This window comes from Hypanus sabinus, chromosome 2, assembly GCF_030144855.1.
Source record: "Hypanus sabinus isolate sHypSab1 chromosome 2, sHypSab1.hap1, whole genome shotgun sequence".
Classification (NCBI taxonomy): Eukaryota; Metazoa; Chordata; class Chondrichthyes; order Myliobatiformes; family Dasyatidae; genus Hypanus; species Hypanus sabinus.
The window spans coordinates 13473810-13488549 of NC_082707.1; the positions used below are offsets into that span (position 1 = coordinate 13473810).

Sequence of the window (14740 nt, forward strand, 5' to 3'; positions counted from 1 at the left end):
TCCGACGTGATCCCAAACAGGGAAGCAGCAGTATCTTCTCGGAATAAAGGCATGGCAATATACTTCCATATGAAGCAACGATTACGATATGGACACCGACACTATCCATACGATCACCATGAGCTGACGACGACAAACAAGAATATAAATGCAAGGATCTACAAAGCACTGGTAAGGCCTCATTTGGCGTATTGTGAGCTGGTTTGGGCCCTTTATCTTAGAAAAGATGCGCTGACACTGGAGAGGGTACAAAATAATTTTCACGAAAATTATTCTAGGATTGAAGAGCATTTGATTGCCAGGATGCATTCGATTTCAGATGAATTAGGGGCGTCCAACTTGAAACTTATAGAATTTTCAAAGCCAGAGGGTTAACATGTGGCACACACAAAATGCTGGTGAAAAACAGCAGGCCAGGCAGCATCTATAAGGAGAAGCACTTGTCGACGTTTCGGGCCGAGGCCCTTCGTCAGGACGTTAGCATATGAGGATCTTATGACCACCCTTGGACTGTACCCCTTGGAGTTTAGAAGAATGAGTGGTACATCATAGAAACATTTCGAATGTTGAAAGGCATGGATGGAGTTCATGTGGCAAAGTTGTTTCCCATGGTGGGGGAGTCTAGTACGAGAGGATATCACTTGAGGTTTGCAGGGCGCCCATTCAGAACAGAGATGCGTCAGTCCTGACGAAGGGTCTCGGCCCGAAACCTCGACAGTGCTTCTTCCTATAGATGCTGCCTGGCCTGCTGCGTTCCATCAGTATTGTGTGTGTATTGCACAGCCACATCTATGTATTTCGGCCCAACACATCCATGCCGACAATGGCGCCAATTTAATCCAGTCAAATTGGCGCACTTTACAACCAAATGACTCTAAACATTTACTATCTTATAAATATTGTTATTGCATCTGACTCAACAACTTTGCCAGTTGTGTCGTTATAAAGGCGACCTCTATCTGAAGAATTTGACTCGCAAATCAGATGGGAAAATCTCAGACCAGAGGACATGGAGAAGTGGTCGTATTCTGTTCCCGTCTTGTGATCTTATGATTCTGGTTAAAAGGCACCAGAATGGGTCTATCGCGGCTTGAAGGAATGGTGAAACATATTCAACAGGTCGAATGGCTTAATCCTGTCCTTATGTCTCATGGACATATGGCCTTTTCCTGTGCTGTAGATCTCCTTGACTCAGTAACTCCGACTCTGACTGCATCGGGTGCATACAATACTGACCCGATGATGGTTACTTTTTTTTTATCTATGAAATACACGGAGTGCATAAATCAAAGTATTGACATATTACGTTTGTAGCAATTACGTTTATTGATTGCAGACTGTTCAATTAATCCGTACGTCAACTCAAGCTTTCTGACCATAAAATACCAGAAGATTCATATCAAAACATTTAATTCAGTCCAATAATTGGATGAATGTAAGTTCTGTGTCCGTTGCTGCAGTGGAACGTTAATGCATTATTTCAATATAAGTATATCCGTAAAAGTAACATCAATGTAGGACTGAAACAACGAAAATGTAGAGCAAAGAAGCGGGACATGGAAAAGAGGAACCGAAAGGTACTAGTGTGTAGTTGGTTGAATGTAGAGGAATATACAGTCGGATGGTAATAAAAGTTATCTGTTACGATGTCTTTAATCAGATAGGGCGCCCGAGTAGAGACTTCACGTTTCATTGCTAAAAGTCATTCGAGAGGCCATACTTGGAGATACTTCTCGAGTATTGGTCACTCTGTTATAGCAAAACAGTGTTAAACTGAAAAGAAAGAATATTGCCAGGACATAGTTATCCTAGTTTAGGGATAGTTTGGCCAAGTTAGGTTTTTACTTTCCGTTACGGAAGCGAAGGGAGCTCAACCTTAATGAATTGCTTAAAATTATGAAAAGCATGAACAGCAATCCCTCCTAATGTTAGGAGAGCCCAAACTTAGTTTTCGGTTGAGAGGGGAATAATTGAAAGAAACCTGAGGAGAAAACTTCTTCACAGAGACTGTTGTGAGTTTATCGAACTGGATGCCAGAAGACGAGAATAAGAAGATACAGTGGTATAATTTAACAACATTTGGACAGCTACATGGAGTGGTTCAGTATCTGCGGATCAGGTCGAACGCAGGCATTTGAGATCAGCTGGGCTGACAATAAGACGTGTATGGACGGCCATGGCCGAAGGGTCTGCATGGGTGCCGTATTGCTCTGTGAATCAGCGACTCTATGGTGTTAAAGGCCAGGACATATCGAAACGCACCTTTAAAGATTCCTCTCATCTACTTTACCCATAATGTGCTTCTTGGTGTTTCTCTCCGGAGTGATTACAATAATAAAACACTTCGGCGCAAAAATGCAGAGCAGCAATCCAAAACTGGAGGCCAGGATTGCAAACACTTCAACCGCCACCGTGTATTTCCCAGGAGAGCTCACTGAGGCCGGAATAAAAGTGACCCAAACCGCACAAAAGATGAGCATGCTGAATGTTATACATTTTGCCTCGTTAAAGTTATCTGGCAGCTTCCGTGCCAGAAAGGCCAACACAAAGCAAATGCACGATAACAGGGCGATGTAACCCGATGCCAAGAAGAAGGCTGCAGAGGACCCTGTATCACATTCTAAAATTATCCTCTCCCGGTAATATTTAGTGTTGATCACGGGGAAAGGCGGCGCAATGAGCAGCCAAAGCACACATATTAGAACCTGCACGGACGCCAGGAGGAAGACACTTAACCTCTGCTGTCTTTGACCAAACCATTTCATCCTGTTACTGCTGGGATGTGTTGCCTTAAATGCCGTCAGCACCAGAATGGTTTTGACCAGAACACAAGAGATACACATGACAAACGAGACACCAAACGCCGTGCGGCGTAAAATACAGGACCAGTGTGACGGTTCGCCAATGAATGTGACCGAGCATAAAAAACAGCAACTTAGCGCAAATAGAAGGAGGAAGCTCAGCTCAGAGTTGTTAGCTTTAACCAGAGGTGTGCCTCGATGTTTAAAGAATAGACACGCTGTCAGTCCAGACATGCACACGCCAAACAGAGAGAGTAACACCAACACCATGCCCAGGATTTCGGTAAAACCCAGATACTCTATTTTCTTCGGGATGCATTGATCTTTCTGATCGTTGGACCAGTACAGGGGAGGACACTTCATGCAGTCTGCCGAGTCTGTGAAAAACAAACGCGACCATTCCATCATTGAGGGGACGCTTCAGGAATCAATTTGGTTGAACGTTAGATTCCAACATGTATATCTGCTTACCTGTAGTGTTAGTAATTTCTCCATCTGCACAGGACTTGCAGTCAAAACAGCAAATTGGTTGTCCTTTCCTGGCTATCTTTCTTGTACCAGGAGAACAACTTTCGGAACAGACTGCCCGGGGAATCTTGAACGAAAAACACAGACAATATTTGGTTAATTGCACGTGGAATATACTGACTGCCGTTCAAATGTGTGCAATTAGTCTGTGACCCTATTACTTTTACTTAACCTGATTCACAGTTCCAACAAACAATACACCCTAATGTTCCTTGAATGTTTTCGCTTTTCTATTCTTTACAAATTTTAGAGTTGCTATTGGATGCGAATCGCAGATCGCTTCAATAACAATGAACTGATTGCATTGTGCATTGATCGTTCCATGATCAATACAAATGAAGAGCATAATTTGCTCATTTCCTCATCACCTTATCTGTGCCACATTTCTGTTGGTCATTCAGCTGTTGAAAAGATTTGTGCATATTACCTGTACTTGTGCAATTCAGACGCCGAGTAGAAAGCTGCAGAAGAGCCTGTATCACATTCTAGAATTATCCTCTCCCGGTAATATTTAGTGTTGATCACGGGGAAAGGCGGTTCAACGATGAGCCAAAGCACACATATTAAAACCTGCACGGACGCCAGGAGGAAGACACTTAACCTCTGCTGTCTTTGACCAAACCATTTCATCCTGTTACTGCTGGGATGCGTTGCCTTAAGTGCCGTCAGCACCAGAATGGTTTTGACCAGAACACAAGAGATACACATGACAAACGAGACACCAAACGCCGTGCGGCGTAAAATACAGGACCAGTGTGACGGTTCGCCAATGAATGTGACCGAGCATAAAAAACAGCAGCTTAACGCAAATAGAAGGAGGAAGCTCAGCTCAGAGTTGTTAGCTTTAACCAGGGGTCTGTCTCGATGTCTAAAGAAAAGACCTGCTGTCAGTCCAGACATGCACACTCCAACTGCAGCGAGTAATAGCAACACCATGTCCAGGATTTCGGTAAAGTCCAGATACTCTACATTCTTCGGTATGCATTGATCTCTCCGATCGTTGGACCAGTAGAGGGGAGGACACTTGATGCAGTCTGCTGAGTCTGAGAAAATCAAATCCGACCATTTCATTGTCGAGGGGTCGCTTCAGGAATCTCTTAGGGTAAATTATACATTCAACATGTGTTTCCGCTCACCTGTAGTGCTACTAATTTCTCCATCCGCACAGGACTTGTAGTCAAAACAGCAAATTGGTTGTCCTTTCCTGGCTATCTTTCTTGTACCAGGGGAACAACTTTCAGAACAGACTGCCCGGGGAATCTTGAAGGAAGACACCGACAATATCTTGTTATATGCATGTGGAATGTACACACTGCCGTCCCAATGTGTGGAGTTTGTCTGTGACTCTGTTACTTTTACAGATATACTGTATTTGGAACTTACCCTGATTACCAGTTCCCACAAACACTGCATCTAATGTTCCTTTCAGAGTTGCTGTTGGATACATGTCGAAGGTCGTTTCAAAGACGATTAGCTGATTGTATTCTGCTCTTCCACATTCAATACAGAGGAAGAGCATAATTAGATATTTTCCGCATTACCTTATCTGTGCCTTTCTGTTGTTAATCATTCAACCTTTGGAAAGTTTAGTGCATATTCCCTTTTACTTACACACTTCAGAATTCTACACAGCTGTAACAAATGTTTGTGCTATTGTGTACGATATTGTTCCTGCGGTTACAAAGTTGAAATAACAAGCCAGTCATGTGAAATAAACGCTACTATCATAATGCATGGTGAATTTAACTTTTGGGTAAAAAGGTAAAACCTCCATGAACAATTGTGACCAAAACGTAAAGCTGCCCATTCAGTCTTTTCACACATTTCGAAAGGTTGATACGCAAGTCCATTGCTGCCGTCATGTCTTCCCATGGAATCGTTATTCACACCATTCTATTATCGGGCAATTAGGGATGAACTATAAATGTTGCAACTTTCACAGCTATCCACATCAAAATATGGCTTATTTAACTTTCACTTCTCTTTCTCTTTTTTAATTTCAAGAGCAGCGAGGTAATTTTGCATTTCTGTAAAATTCTGATTAAATCGTCTTTGCAGCATTGTGTTCATGTCTGGTTTCCTAATTATGGATATCAAGTGGAAGTTTCAAAGCAGGTATGAAACGAGATTTACTTGACGCTGTCTGGATCAGAAAACATGCCTGACGAGGAACAGTTGACTACCCTAAAGCTTTACACTTTGGAGAAGAATGAGAGGCGACTTAATAGGCCTATCTCAGATTATAAGAGGCATTGACAGAATGAACATCCAACGCCTAATCTGAGGGAAGCAATATCCTTTACAACAGACCATTCGTTTGAGATAAATGGAGGACAGTTTACTGGGGAGGTAATCAGAAATAGTGTTTTCACACAGAGACTGGTAAATGACTGGAAAGCACTGCCGTGATTTATGACAACTACTGATACATTGGGGAAAATTAAACGAATCTTTGATAGGCAAATTGGTGAAATAAAACTGGTAAGTTATAGGCTGTTTTGAAGTCAAGACGTAGATTGATTATGGTTAACGCTAAGATTTCCGCACAACGTCGTGAGAAGAAAGACTCTTGCAGTGCTTTATTGCTCTGTGTTCAGTGTTGTAAAAATAAGAAATGCCATCTGCCCATTGTTAAGAATTCCAGTACCTCAAACCTCCATGTTACATTTCTTCAATACGTTATTAGCAGTGCACACGGAGTATTGACTGGTGTGGTGGGTGAAGAGGTGTTAGTGCATCCGCTTTAATACAATGCACGAAAGCCGATACAGTACTACTGGGTCGCAGGCAGTGTGGTGCTGGGCATGGCCTTACATTTCCCACATCAACTGCAAACCCGGTGGAAATTTTCCAGACTTTTCCATGTTAATTGAATTTTATATCAACACTTTAACTGTTCAGGGTTGCTTCCGTATTCATAAAATAACTAGACAAATCTAAACTTGTGCAAATTTGAGCAGAGACTTTAAAAGTAAGAGGAACTAGGTATAGCAAATTTTGACAGCATTTTGTCTATGTACTGCATCCTAATCTTCCCTGTCAGGGTTTCCGCTATCTCCCTGTGTTTGAATGATTAATTCATTCGATGTCATCATAAAGTGTGGAAATACCGTGACTGCCCACAACCAGACGTTCTCAAATCGCCAACTGTACGGCAACACGGACGTGATGGTCAGAATAACATGTGCATGGGAAAGCCTTGATTTCTTTAGGAAAGCTTAGTTTTGATATTATGACGTCTATCTTGTGTCTAGATATTTTCTGCAAGCTTCTTATAAAGCTTATGTTTGCTTTAAAATATTGCTAAATCTGGTTAATGTCATTATGGTTTCTCTATTCCGGAACTTAGTCTCGAGAATTAATCCACTAAATCAACGTGATGACTGGGTTTCTTTGGACTCCGGGTCCCTTCCTTATGTTTAATACATATTAATGCATTTAATGCATATTATGCATGCAAGTATGCATATATCCATGTATGCGTATATGCTTGTATGTATTTGTTTTACAGGCGCTATTGGTTATAATATCTTAGTACTATAACATGGATAATTACGATTTAGCTGTTGTCAAATTTGGCCACTTTCAATAGACAACCATACCTGACGCTTACCACCGCTCCAGACAATCTGATGTAGATTCAGCATAAGTTCTTTACCCGGACGACTTGATCCGTTGTAATATCCAACTGTTTGAACTTCAAGGCTACCGTTTGCATTAATTTTCCAGTTTACAATGTCATAAGCGGCTGTTGGATTGCCTTTCTCATCAAAATGCACCTTCTCTCCAACTTTTGTTGTGAAGTAAATTGACTTCATGTAATGGAGGAGCTAAAAATAGAATTCAAAAGATTGCGTTATGGTCCCTGCATATAAGAAGAGATTTTGTCTTCAAGATTTTATTGCTATATTTGCCTATGACGTTTCCCTCAATGTAACTATCCAAATGTCTCTCATTTACACCTAGCTGGACCACTTCTTCTGGCAGCATATTCCAGATATCGCTAACTTCTTTGTAAAGAAATTTCCTCTTCCCGTCTCTTTTCAGATCTCTCCCTGCTTAGCTGTATCTGTGCCATCTAATTTTATATTCCGTACAGCTTGGGAAAACACTAATGCAGCCCACTTTGTCTATACCTTTCATGATTTCGTAGAGCTCGGTGAATTCACTCTTCATTTTCCAACACTAAAAGGTATGCAGATCCAAACCTTCCCTGTTACTCATGCTCACTGTCTACTTGCGCGCCACTATCAGCTAAATGTCAATTTTATATTAAGGAATAACTTTCCGACCGGCAGGCTCTGCCATTTACTGGACAGGTAATACCCTGGTCTGAATATCAAAATTGCAATAGCCACATTGAAAGGTGCCCACATTATAAATGATGAAGTACAATTCCGTACCTGCCACGGTTTAAAAGTTGAAAGACGTGCACAAGTTTTGTTCGGGAATGGCCCTTTGCCACTTTCACATGAAAGCATGTCGTGAAGCGCATGAGCAAACGCGTAGACTGCTTTATATACAATGTAAGAGTTCCCGTCCATGGTCAAGTCAGTATAGGCATTGTTGATTTGAAGAAGACTCTCATTTCCACTACACTTTGGGAGTCGGCCATTTGAACCGATTTCATTCGTCCCGTTATCGAAACTAGAAGTACACCCGAAGGTGGTCTCCCAGAACTCCACCAATAATGGATTACCAGGAAATCGGGAAGGATGGATTGTGAGCAGGAAGTCCTGCACCCCTGGAACTTCCTGCGCACGCACAGCAGTTCCGATTGCCCCGGTAAGGAAGCTGCGACCACTATCCACAACGACGAAGTCTGCTGTAATCCACGCCTCACTGCCCACCCACTGCACGCCGCTGAGGTTTTGCCGCAGAACCTCTGCAAATAAAATGCGCATTTCGCCAGGTCCGGCAAAGGCCACCACGACCTTTGTGGTCGCCTCCTTCATCACTTGCACTACCCTGGTTATCTTCTCCGGAGAGTCCGTTCTGTGAAATGATTCGGAGAAGGCAATGCAAAGCCCAAATTCTTCAGCAGCTTTGACAAAAGCTCTCATTCCCGAGTTGCCATAGTCATTGTTGCTGCTAACGGTTCCAATCCAAGTCCAACCAAATTTCTGAATGAGATGCACAAGTGCCTTGGACTGATGATCGTCACTTGGAATAGTTCGCTGAAACGTTGGATATTCGTTCTTATCGTTGAGACATACGCACGTAGAAAAGTAGCTGACCTGCATTCAATCAGAATGTTGGGGTGTTGTTTAATGTGCGAGTGTGACTGCGAAATACTTGACAATAAATTGGAGGAAGAACGTTCAAACACTAGAAGGTATCAGTGATAAACCTAATTCACTGTTACTGTTAATTAAAAACAAGTTAGTTCCGTTTACGTCACAGTGACCACTGTAAGTTTAAACCAGATCTTACCAGTGGTACTCTGAAAGAGCCAGTTGTTCTTGCCACGGCGATGGACACCGAGGACTCAGCGCCACCAACGATCCCGGAGATTCTGAGAGGCCCCTCACACACTTTATCGACGTATGTTTCCTCCTGCCCATTCACCAGAGCCAGAGCAACCTTTGTCGCAATCTTGGGGGAACCGCAGTCATCGTGAATCCTGTAACCCAGTGTGATGTTCGGAAGAAGACTCTCGTCTCTGTTTATTTCCTCAATTGTAAAAATCATGGTCTGTAACAAGCGGAATCCCCTTAAATCAAAACTGAAAATCACCACAGGTTGGATTTGGAACTGGAATTGGTTTACGATATACCAACATGGAATCAGAGTGATCTGTTCCTTTCAATAAAGGTTTTAAACTCTCGTCTATCAATAAATAAAACCGATTAATTAAAACCCACTAGTGTGTTGTAGATCATTTCTGGAAAGATTTCCATGCCGTGTTTTAATAATGCAAAACGAGCCAGGCCCCCGATTAACTATTGCATACAAATGCAAGCACGCCAGTCATAATGAATCGGGATGGCAAACAAGAGGTTTTATTTTGCTCCTTTTATTCGGAATGTTAGACCTAGCACCACCCGTTGTCAATACAGTAGCTCAGAGGGTAATTGTGCCTTTATCCCACCCGCTCACACTCTTATTTTTTGTTTCATCTGAATCTGAGATAGAGCGAAGTTACCGTCTGAGTCTCCGACTTTTGATACAACAGAAGTTAACGTATCAGTGAACCTGTCGGTGTTCATTTGAGGTCAGGTAAATGTCAGAATAGTAAGTCTATCCCTTGAAGACTTTATTTATTTAGATGTTTTGAATTGCTAAATTATTATTGATACACTGCTACATCTGCAGATAATGGTGCCCTTTATTTTTGACTTAATTGACAATATTCAGGTTTCGTCATGTGAACACCTCGTTCAATAACGCATTCGCCAAAGCATCTGAATCTATAATTACTGGCTAAGTAATTAGGTACACCTGCACAGCGGCTCGATAATGCCTATCACCTGGCAGCGATTCAACGCATAAAAGAATGCAGACATTGTCAAGTGGTTTAGTTGCGTTCAAGCCAAATATCAAAATGGGGAAAAATGTCAACTAAGTGACTTTGACAGTGTGATCTCCCATTTCATGCAAAAAAACACTGGATAGTTTACTGTGAACTGTGCGATGAACAAAAAAAAAATATCTTGTGCGCGGCAGTCCTGTGGGCAAAAGCACGTTGCTGATGAGAGAACATAGAGGAGAATGGCCAGATTTGTACAAGTTGACAGGAAGGCGAGGGTAACTCAGATAACCAATCGTTACGACAGTGCTGTGCAGATGCGTATCTATGAACTCACAACACTTCAAACCTGAAACCTGGGCCACGGCAGCAGAAGACCTCAGTGTCTATTTTAATCGTTCCAGATTGTACGTAATAGTGTGGCCACTGAATATATTGGTAACATCACTAACATTAAAGGACATGTATTTTCTTATCTCCGCCGATAGCTCGCAAAGTAAGACGCATGGTACGGATTTCCCCATGTGCATTTACCTCGGAGATCAGTGAACAAAGAATAAAACTTCTCTGTAAAATTTCATCGTGAGTTTCTTCAGCAAAGAATAATACAGTGCGGTTAATCAAAGCCACAACCGGTCATGTAATTAACTAACCTTTTACATATAGTTTCTTCTGTTCTTTTGGTGAATATATTTATCGGCTGGAGACTGTTTAAGTGCACAGTAAATATTCCCCCAAGTACAACGTCACCATCCTTAGAAATGTTGGCAAGTTGGATTCTTTCCCGAAGCCTGCAGTTTAACGTATCTGAATCCAGTGGAAGAGCCGACCCCACGAGTACTCCGAAAACAAAGTGAAACATTGCAGTCATGAAGATGGCAACAATTCACTCTGGTCTTTTGGTGTACTAATGCCGATTCCAAACACGAATCCGACTTTAAATACGGAAGAGGATATTCTCAAAGGGAAACTGCACCTGCCAGGAAAAAAAACGAACATCGCTAGTGAATACAGCTGTTTTGTGACACTGAGATACATCGTATGTGAGAGTTGCCAAGTGATCATTTAAGCTGGAAGGCAAATGCCGTCCTTGATGATAATTAAATGGAGTAAAAAATAACACATAACAAGAATTTAGCCTCACAACAATAGTGTTTTAAGAACATTGATTCGAACAACTCAAAAGAGTCTCTGTGTTGTTTCAACCTCAAAGGTCAATGTCAAAGTAAAATTTATTATCAAACTACTTATATATTACCTATATAGCACCTCCAGATTACTGTTCTGCACGCACTAGAATCAGTACAATACAACTTATGAAAACCTACACATGAACAAATACCGACACACTATCAATTTGCAAAAGAAGAAAATTTGTGCAAATAAAAACATAAGTTGTTTTTGAGTTCCGTAGATTAGGAACACGCTGAAGTGGCCTGAGAGGCCGGCTCGAATTCGAAAGCCTAAGATATCGAGGATCTGGAGACGGGCGGATCGAGGGTCGGTGTCACGGCAAAAGACTTACGTGTCGTCGAGGAGGCCGGAAGGTTTTTCGCTGTGAGCCCGAAGACCCGAACTCTTTGCGATGTTCGGGCACAAAGCTACTGAAAAAAAATGAAGAAACGGACTCTTTAACATCATAAACCAGAGGGTTGTTGTTCTCTCTCCCGCTCGCTGTGAAAATGGGGGACATCTCCCTCTTCCTTAATAGGGAGAGAGATAAGATGTGGTTTATCCAATATCGGATGAAATGCGATAGTGTTTGGGGTAACTGCAAAGTGACTGTCTTTGCTATCGCCTACCTCATGCTTGTGCTCTGTCGCGGGTGCGTTTTTTTTTTGCTGGGGGTGGATTGCTGTTCGCTGCCGCTTACGTCCGACTGGGGGAGCTGAGAGTGAGGAATTTGGGGTTCTCACGTTTAATTGTTATTCATTCTTTGGGGTACTTCTCTGTTTTATTGGATGTTTGCGAAGAAAAATAATTCAAAATGTATATTTCTTCCTGGGTCTGGTCAAGTGGTATGGCATGTACACATGCCAATTCGCCACTCTGTCCGCACCTCCAGTTAATCTTACTGGAATAATGATAAGCAACCCTGTGACGTAAACAATCGGATGTGAAAACGCATTTCAAGGCCTTTTACCCACATTTGTTCTTTACCTGTTCTTCTGAAGCAAAATTTTTACAAACGGCTCGTTGTGCTGGCGGGTGCGTTAGGAGCAGGCACTATAGCATTTGTAGCAGAAGAAGAAACTGGAGGATAGCGGCATGTCCTTTCCCTGAGCCAAAATCTCTTTCCAAAGGAAATTAGGTATTCCACCTTTGAAAGGGAGTGTCTGGCCATTAGGTCGGCCGTTGACAGCTTCCGGTGCTATTTACTTGGCAGGCAATTTGACCTTTACACAGATCACAGAGCGTTGACATGGAGACAGACAATGAATGACCGTCATTCCAGAGCGACGAAGTGGTACCTAGGGCTCCAAGCCTTAAGATTCCGTGTCCAGCATAAAGCAGGCAAATGAAATGTTACGACAGACCACCTGTGTCGACTGTTGAGCATTGTCGCCGCAGGAGAGAGAGTGGTAAGTTGACGGGGAGCACGGCAACCGCTTTCACACGACCATTCACTCATCAAAAAAAATTGCATTGGCATTCAGTCGTCTTTGTGGTGTGTATAAGCACTTTATTGTCTTCCCCGGCATGTTCCGCATATGTCATGTGTATGCTGCATGTAATGTCGAATCACCTATTTATTTTGTAAAGTGATTATAACTACATTATAGGGTGCCTCATATTCCAATGTGTAGTCGTAAGTAAACCGCTGGTAATTAACGATGGCATGCCCTTGAGCCTAAAAAGATGAGTTCTTCCCTCTCGGTATGAGAGAGGTAGGGGCTGTCAGGAGTTCATATTAGGCAAGAATAAGTATGGGGCTATTATTTTGTTTTCTGTTACATATAATTTCGTAAGTACTGTTTTGTTGTTTTTTTTTCTTTACACGGTTTTCACTATTCTTGTAAGATTGGTTTTCGACGCAGCTAATAAAGACCGTTATATTAAAGTGCTAAGCGATTACAGCCATTTTATCTTTTGTTATTACCCCCGATTTTAACAGTCTCCAACTCCATAAGACCATAATACCATACGATGGAAGCAGAGGTAGGCCATTCTCCCCATTGTGTCCTCTCCTCCATTCAATCAAGGGCTGATCCAATTCTTCCAGTCATTCCGACATCCCTTTCTTCACCCCTTACCCTTTGATGCCCTGGCTAATCAATAATCTATCTATCTCTGCCTTAAATACACCCAGTGACTAGGCCACCACAGCCGCTCGTGGCAGCAAAACAGGATGACCAGGTGAAATCAGAGTTATAGGTTTTGAGCCAGGTGTAACACAAGATGAGAGGAATGTTAGATGAATGGTTCACAAGCAAATGGATGGCCTCGCAGTGGTCAGCATGATCATATGTGCAGAATGTGGGCACGCTCTGACCATTCTAGACCTGCAAGAGACACCCGTCAATGGTGGTGATGCAGAGGAACGTATAAGGTGGCTCAGTAGGGAGGCCAAGGTGCGCACAGAGAGAACAGTCCAGTAAGTTGCCTGCTTAGCCTACTGTCCGTGGAGAGGCTTCGACGTATGGAGAAGATGATTTTGTTTTTGCTTTGTTCTGATTTTCCTTTAAGTCCTTGTCCGTGATATATCTTGGTGAAAACAAAGGTCGGCTAACTAACCCAGTTGTTTAATAAACGACGTGACGGGGAAAACTACAGAGGAATCTCGCTAAGAGATATATTATGATCTATTGTTGAATGTGATAGCATGAGATATTTGCACTGTACATATCAGACCAAATTAGTCGACTGAAAGAGAAAAAAATGTTCTGAATCCTGCAAATGGTTTTGTAAATCCACGTGCTAGTGAGACCAGAAAAAGAAAGATAATGAGGTGACTAAGGGTATGTAACAGGAGGGTGGGATGCAGAATCGTGGTCTATTGGGTTTCTTTCCACGAACATATAGATCTTTACAGGTGGTTTGCACCTGAACTGTTGGGATTTATTTTTATTTCAGGATGGTTTTCTAGTAAAACTAATAGGGTTAAATGATAACTGCAGGGGATGGGAATAGATAGTGGAGTAATTAACCATACAACCATATAACAATTACAGCACGGAAACAGGCTATCTCGGCCCTTCTATTCCGTGCCGAACATTTACTCTCACCTCGTCCCACTGACCCACACTCAGCCCATAAACCTCCATTCTTTCCTGTCCATATACCTATCCAATTTTACTTTAAATGACAATGCCGAATCTGCCTCTACCACTTCTACCGGAAGCTCCTTCCACACCGCTACCTCTGAGTAAAGAAATTCCCCCTCGTGTTACTCTTAAACTTTTGCTCCCTAACTTTCAACTCATGTCCTCTTGTTTGAATCTCCCCCTATTCTCAATGGAAAAAGCCTATCCACGTCAACTCTATCTACACCCCTCATAATTTTAAGTACCTCTATCAAGTCCCCCCTCAACCTTCTACGCTTCGAAGAATAAAGACCTAACTTGTTCAATCTTTCCCTGCAACTTAGGTGCTGAAACCCAGGTAACAATCTAGTAAATCTTCTCTGTATTCTCTCTTTTTTGCTAACATCTTTCCTATAATTCGGTGACCTGAACTGTACACAATACTCCACATTCGGCCTTACCAATGCCTTGTTCAATTTTAACATTACATACCAACTCCTATACTCAATGCTCTGATTTATAAAGGCCAGCATACAAAAGCTTTCTTCACCACCCTATCCACATGAGATTCCACCTTCAGGGAACTATACACCATCATTCCTAGATCACTCTGTTCTACTGCATTCTTCAATGCCCTGAAATTTACCATGTATGTCCTATTTGGATTATTCCTACCATAATGTAGCACCTCACACATC

General features: G+C 42.2%; 1 protein-coding gene across 1 annotated transcript; it reads right to left on the reverse strand.

Annotated features, from left to right (window-relative positions):
• Window positions 1-2264: 2264 nt before the first annotated feature.
• LOC132403155 (extracellular calcium-sensing receptor-like) lies at window positions 2265-12966 on the reverse strand. Its single transcript, XM_059986498.1, has 7 exons — window positions 12945-12966; window positions 11324-11402; window positions 8763-9054; window positions 7733-8566; window positions 6932-7159; window positions 3273-3396; window positions 2265-3178 (listed from the first exon to the last, which is right to left on the reverse strand). Exons 1-7 carry the CDS (start codon window positions 12964-12966, stop codon window positions 2265-2267), a joined length of 2493 nt encoding a protein of 830 aa, XP_059842481.1.
• Between the last annotated feature and the right edge of the window lie 1774 nt (window positions 12967-14740).

What these genes read in the sequence shown, in the direction of transcription:
- LOC132403155 (XM_059986498.1), bottom strand. Translation starts at nt 12,966, where the DNA reads ATGGCCTACCTCTGCTTCCATC. An exon ending in GGCCTACCTCTGCTTCCATC is followed by an intron (nt 11,403 to 12,944) that starts GTATGGTATTAT and finishes ATTTTTTTTCAG; the next exon opens with TAGCTTTGTGCCCGAACATC. An exon ending in GGAGCGGTGGTAAGCGTCAG is followed by an intron (nt 3,397 to 6,931) that starts GTATGGTTGTCT and finishes TTTTCGTTCAAG; the next exon opens with ATTCCCCGGGCAGTCTGTTC.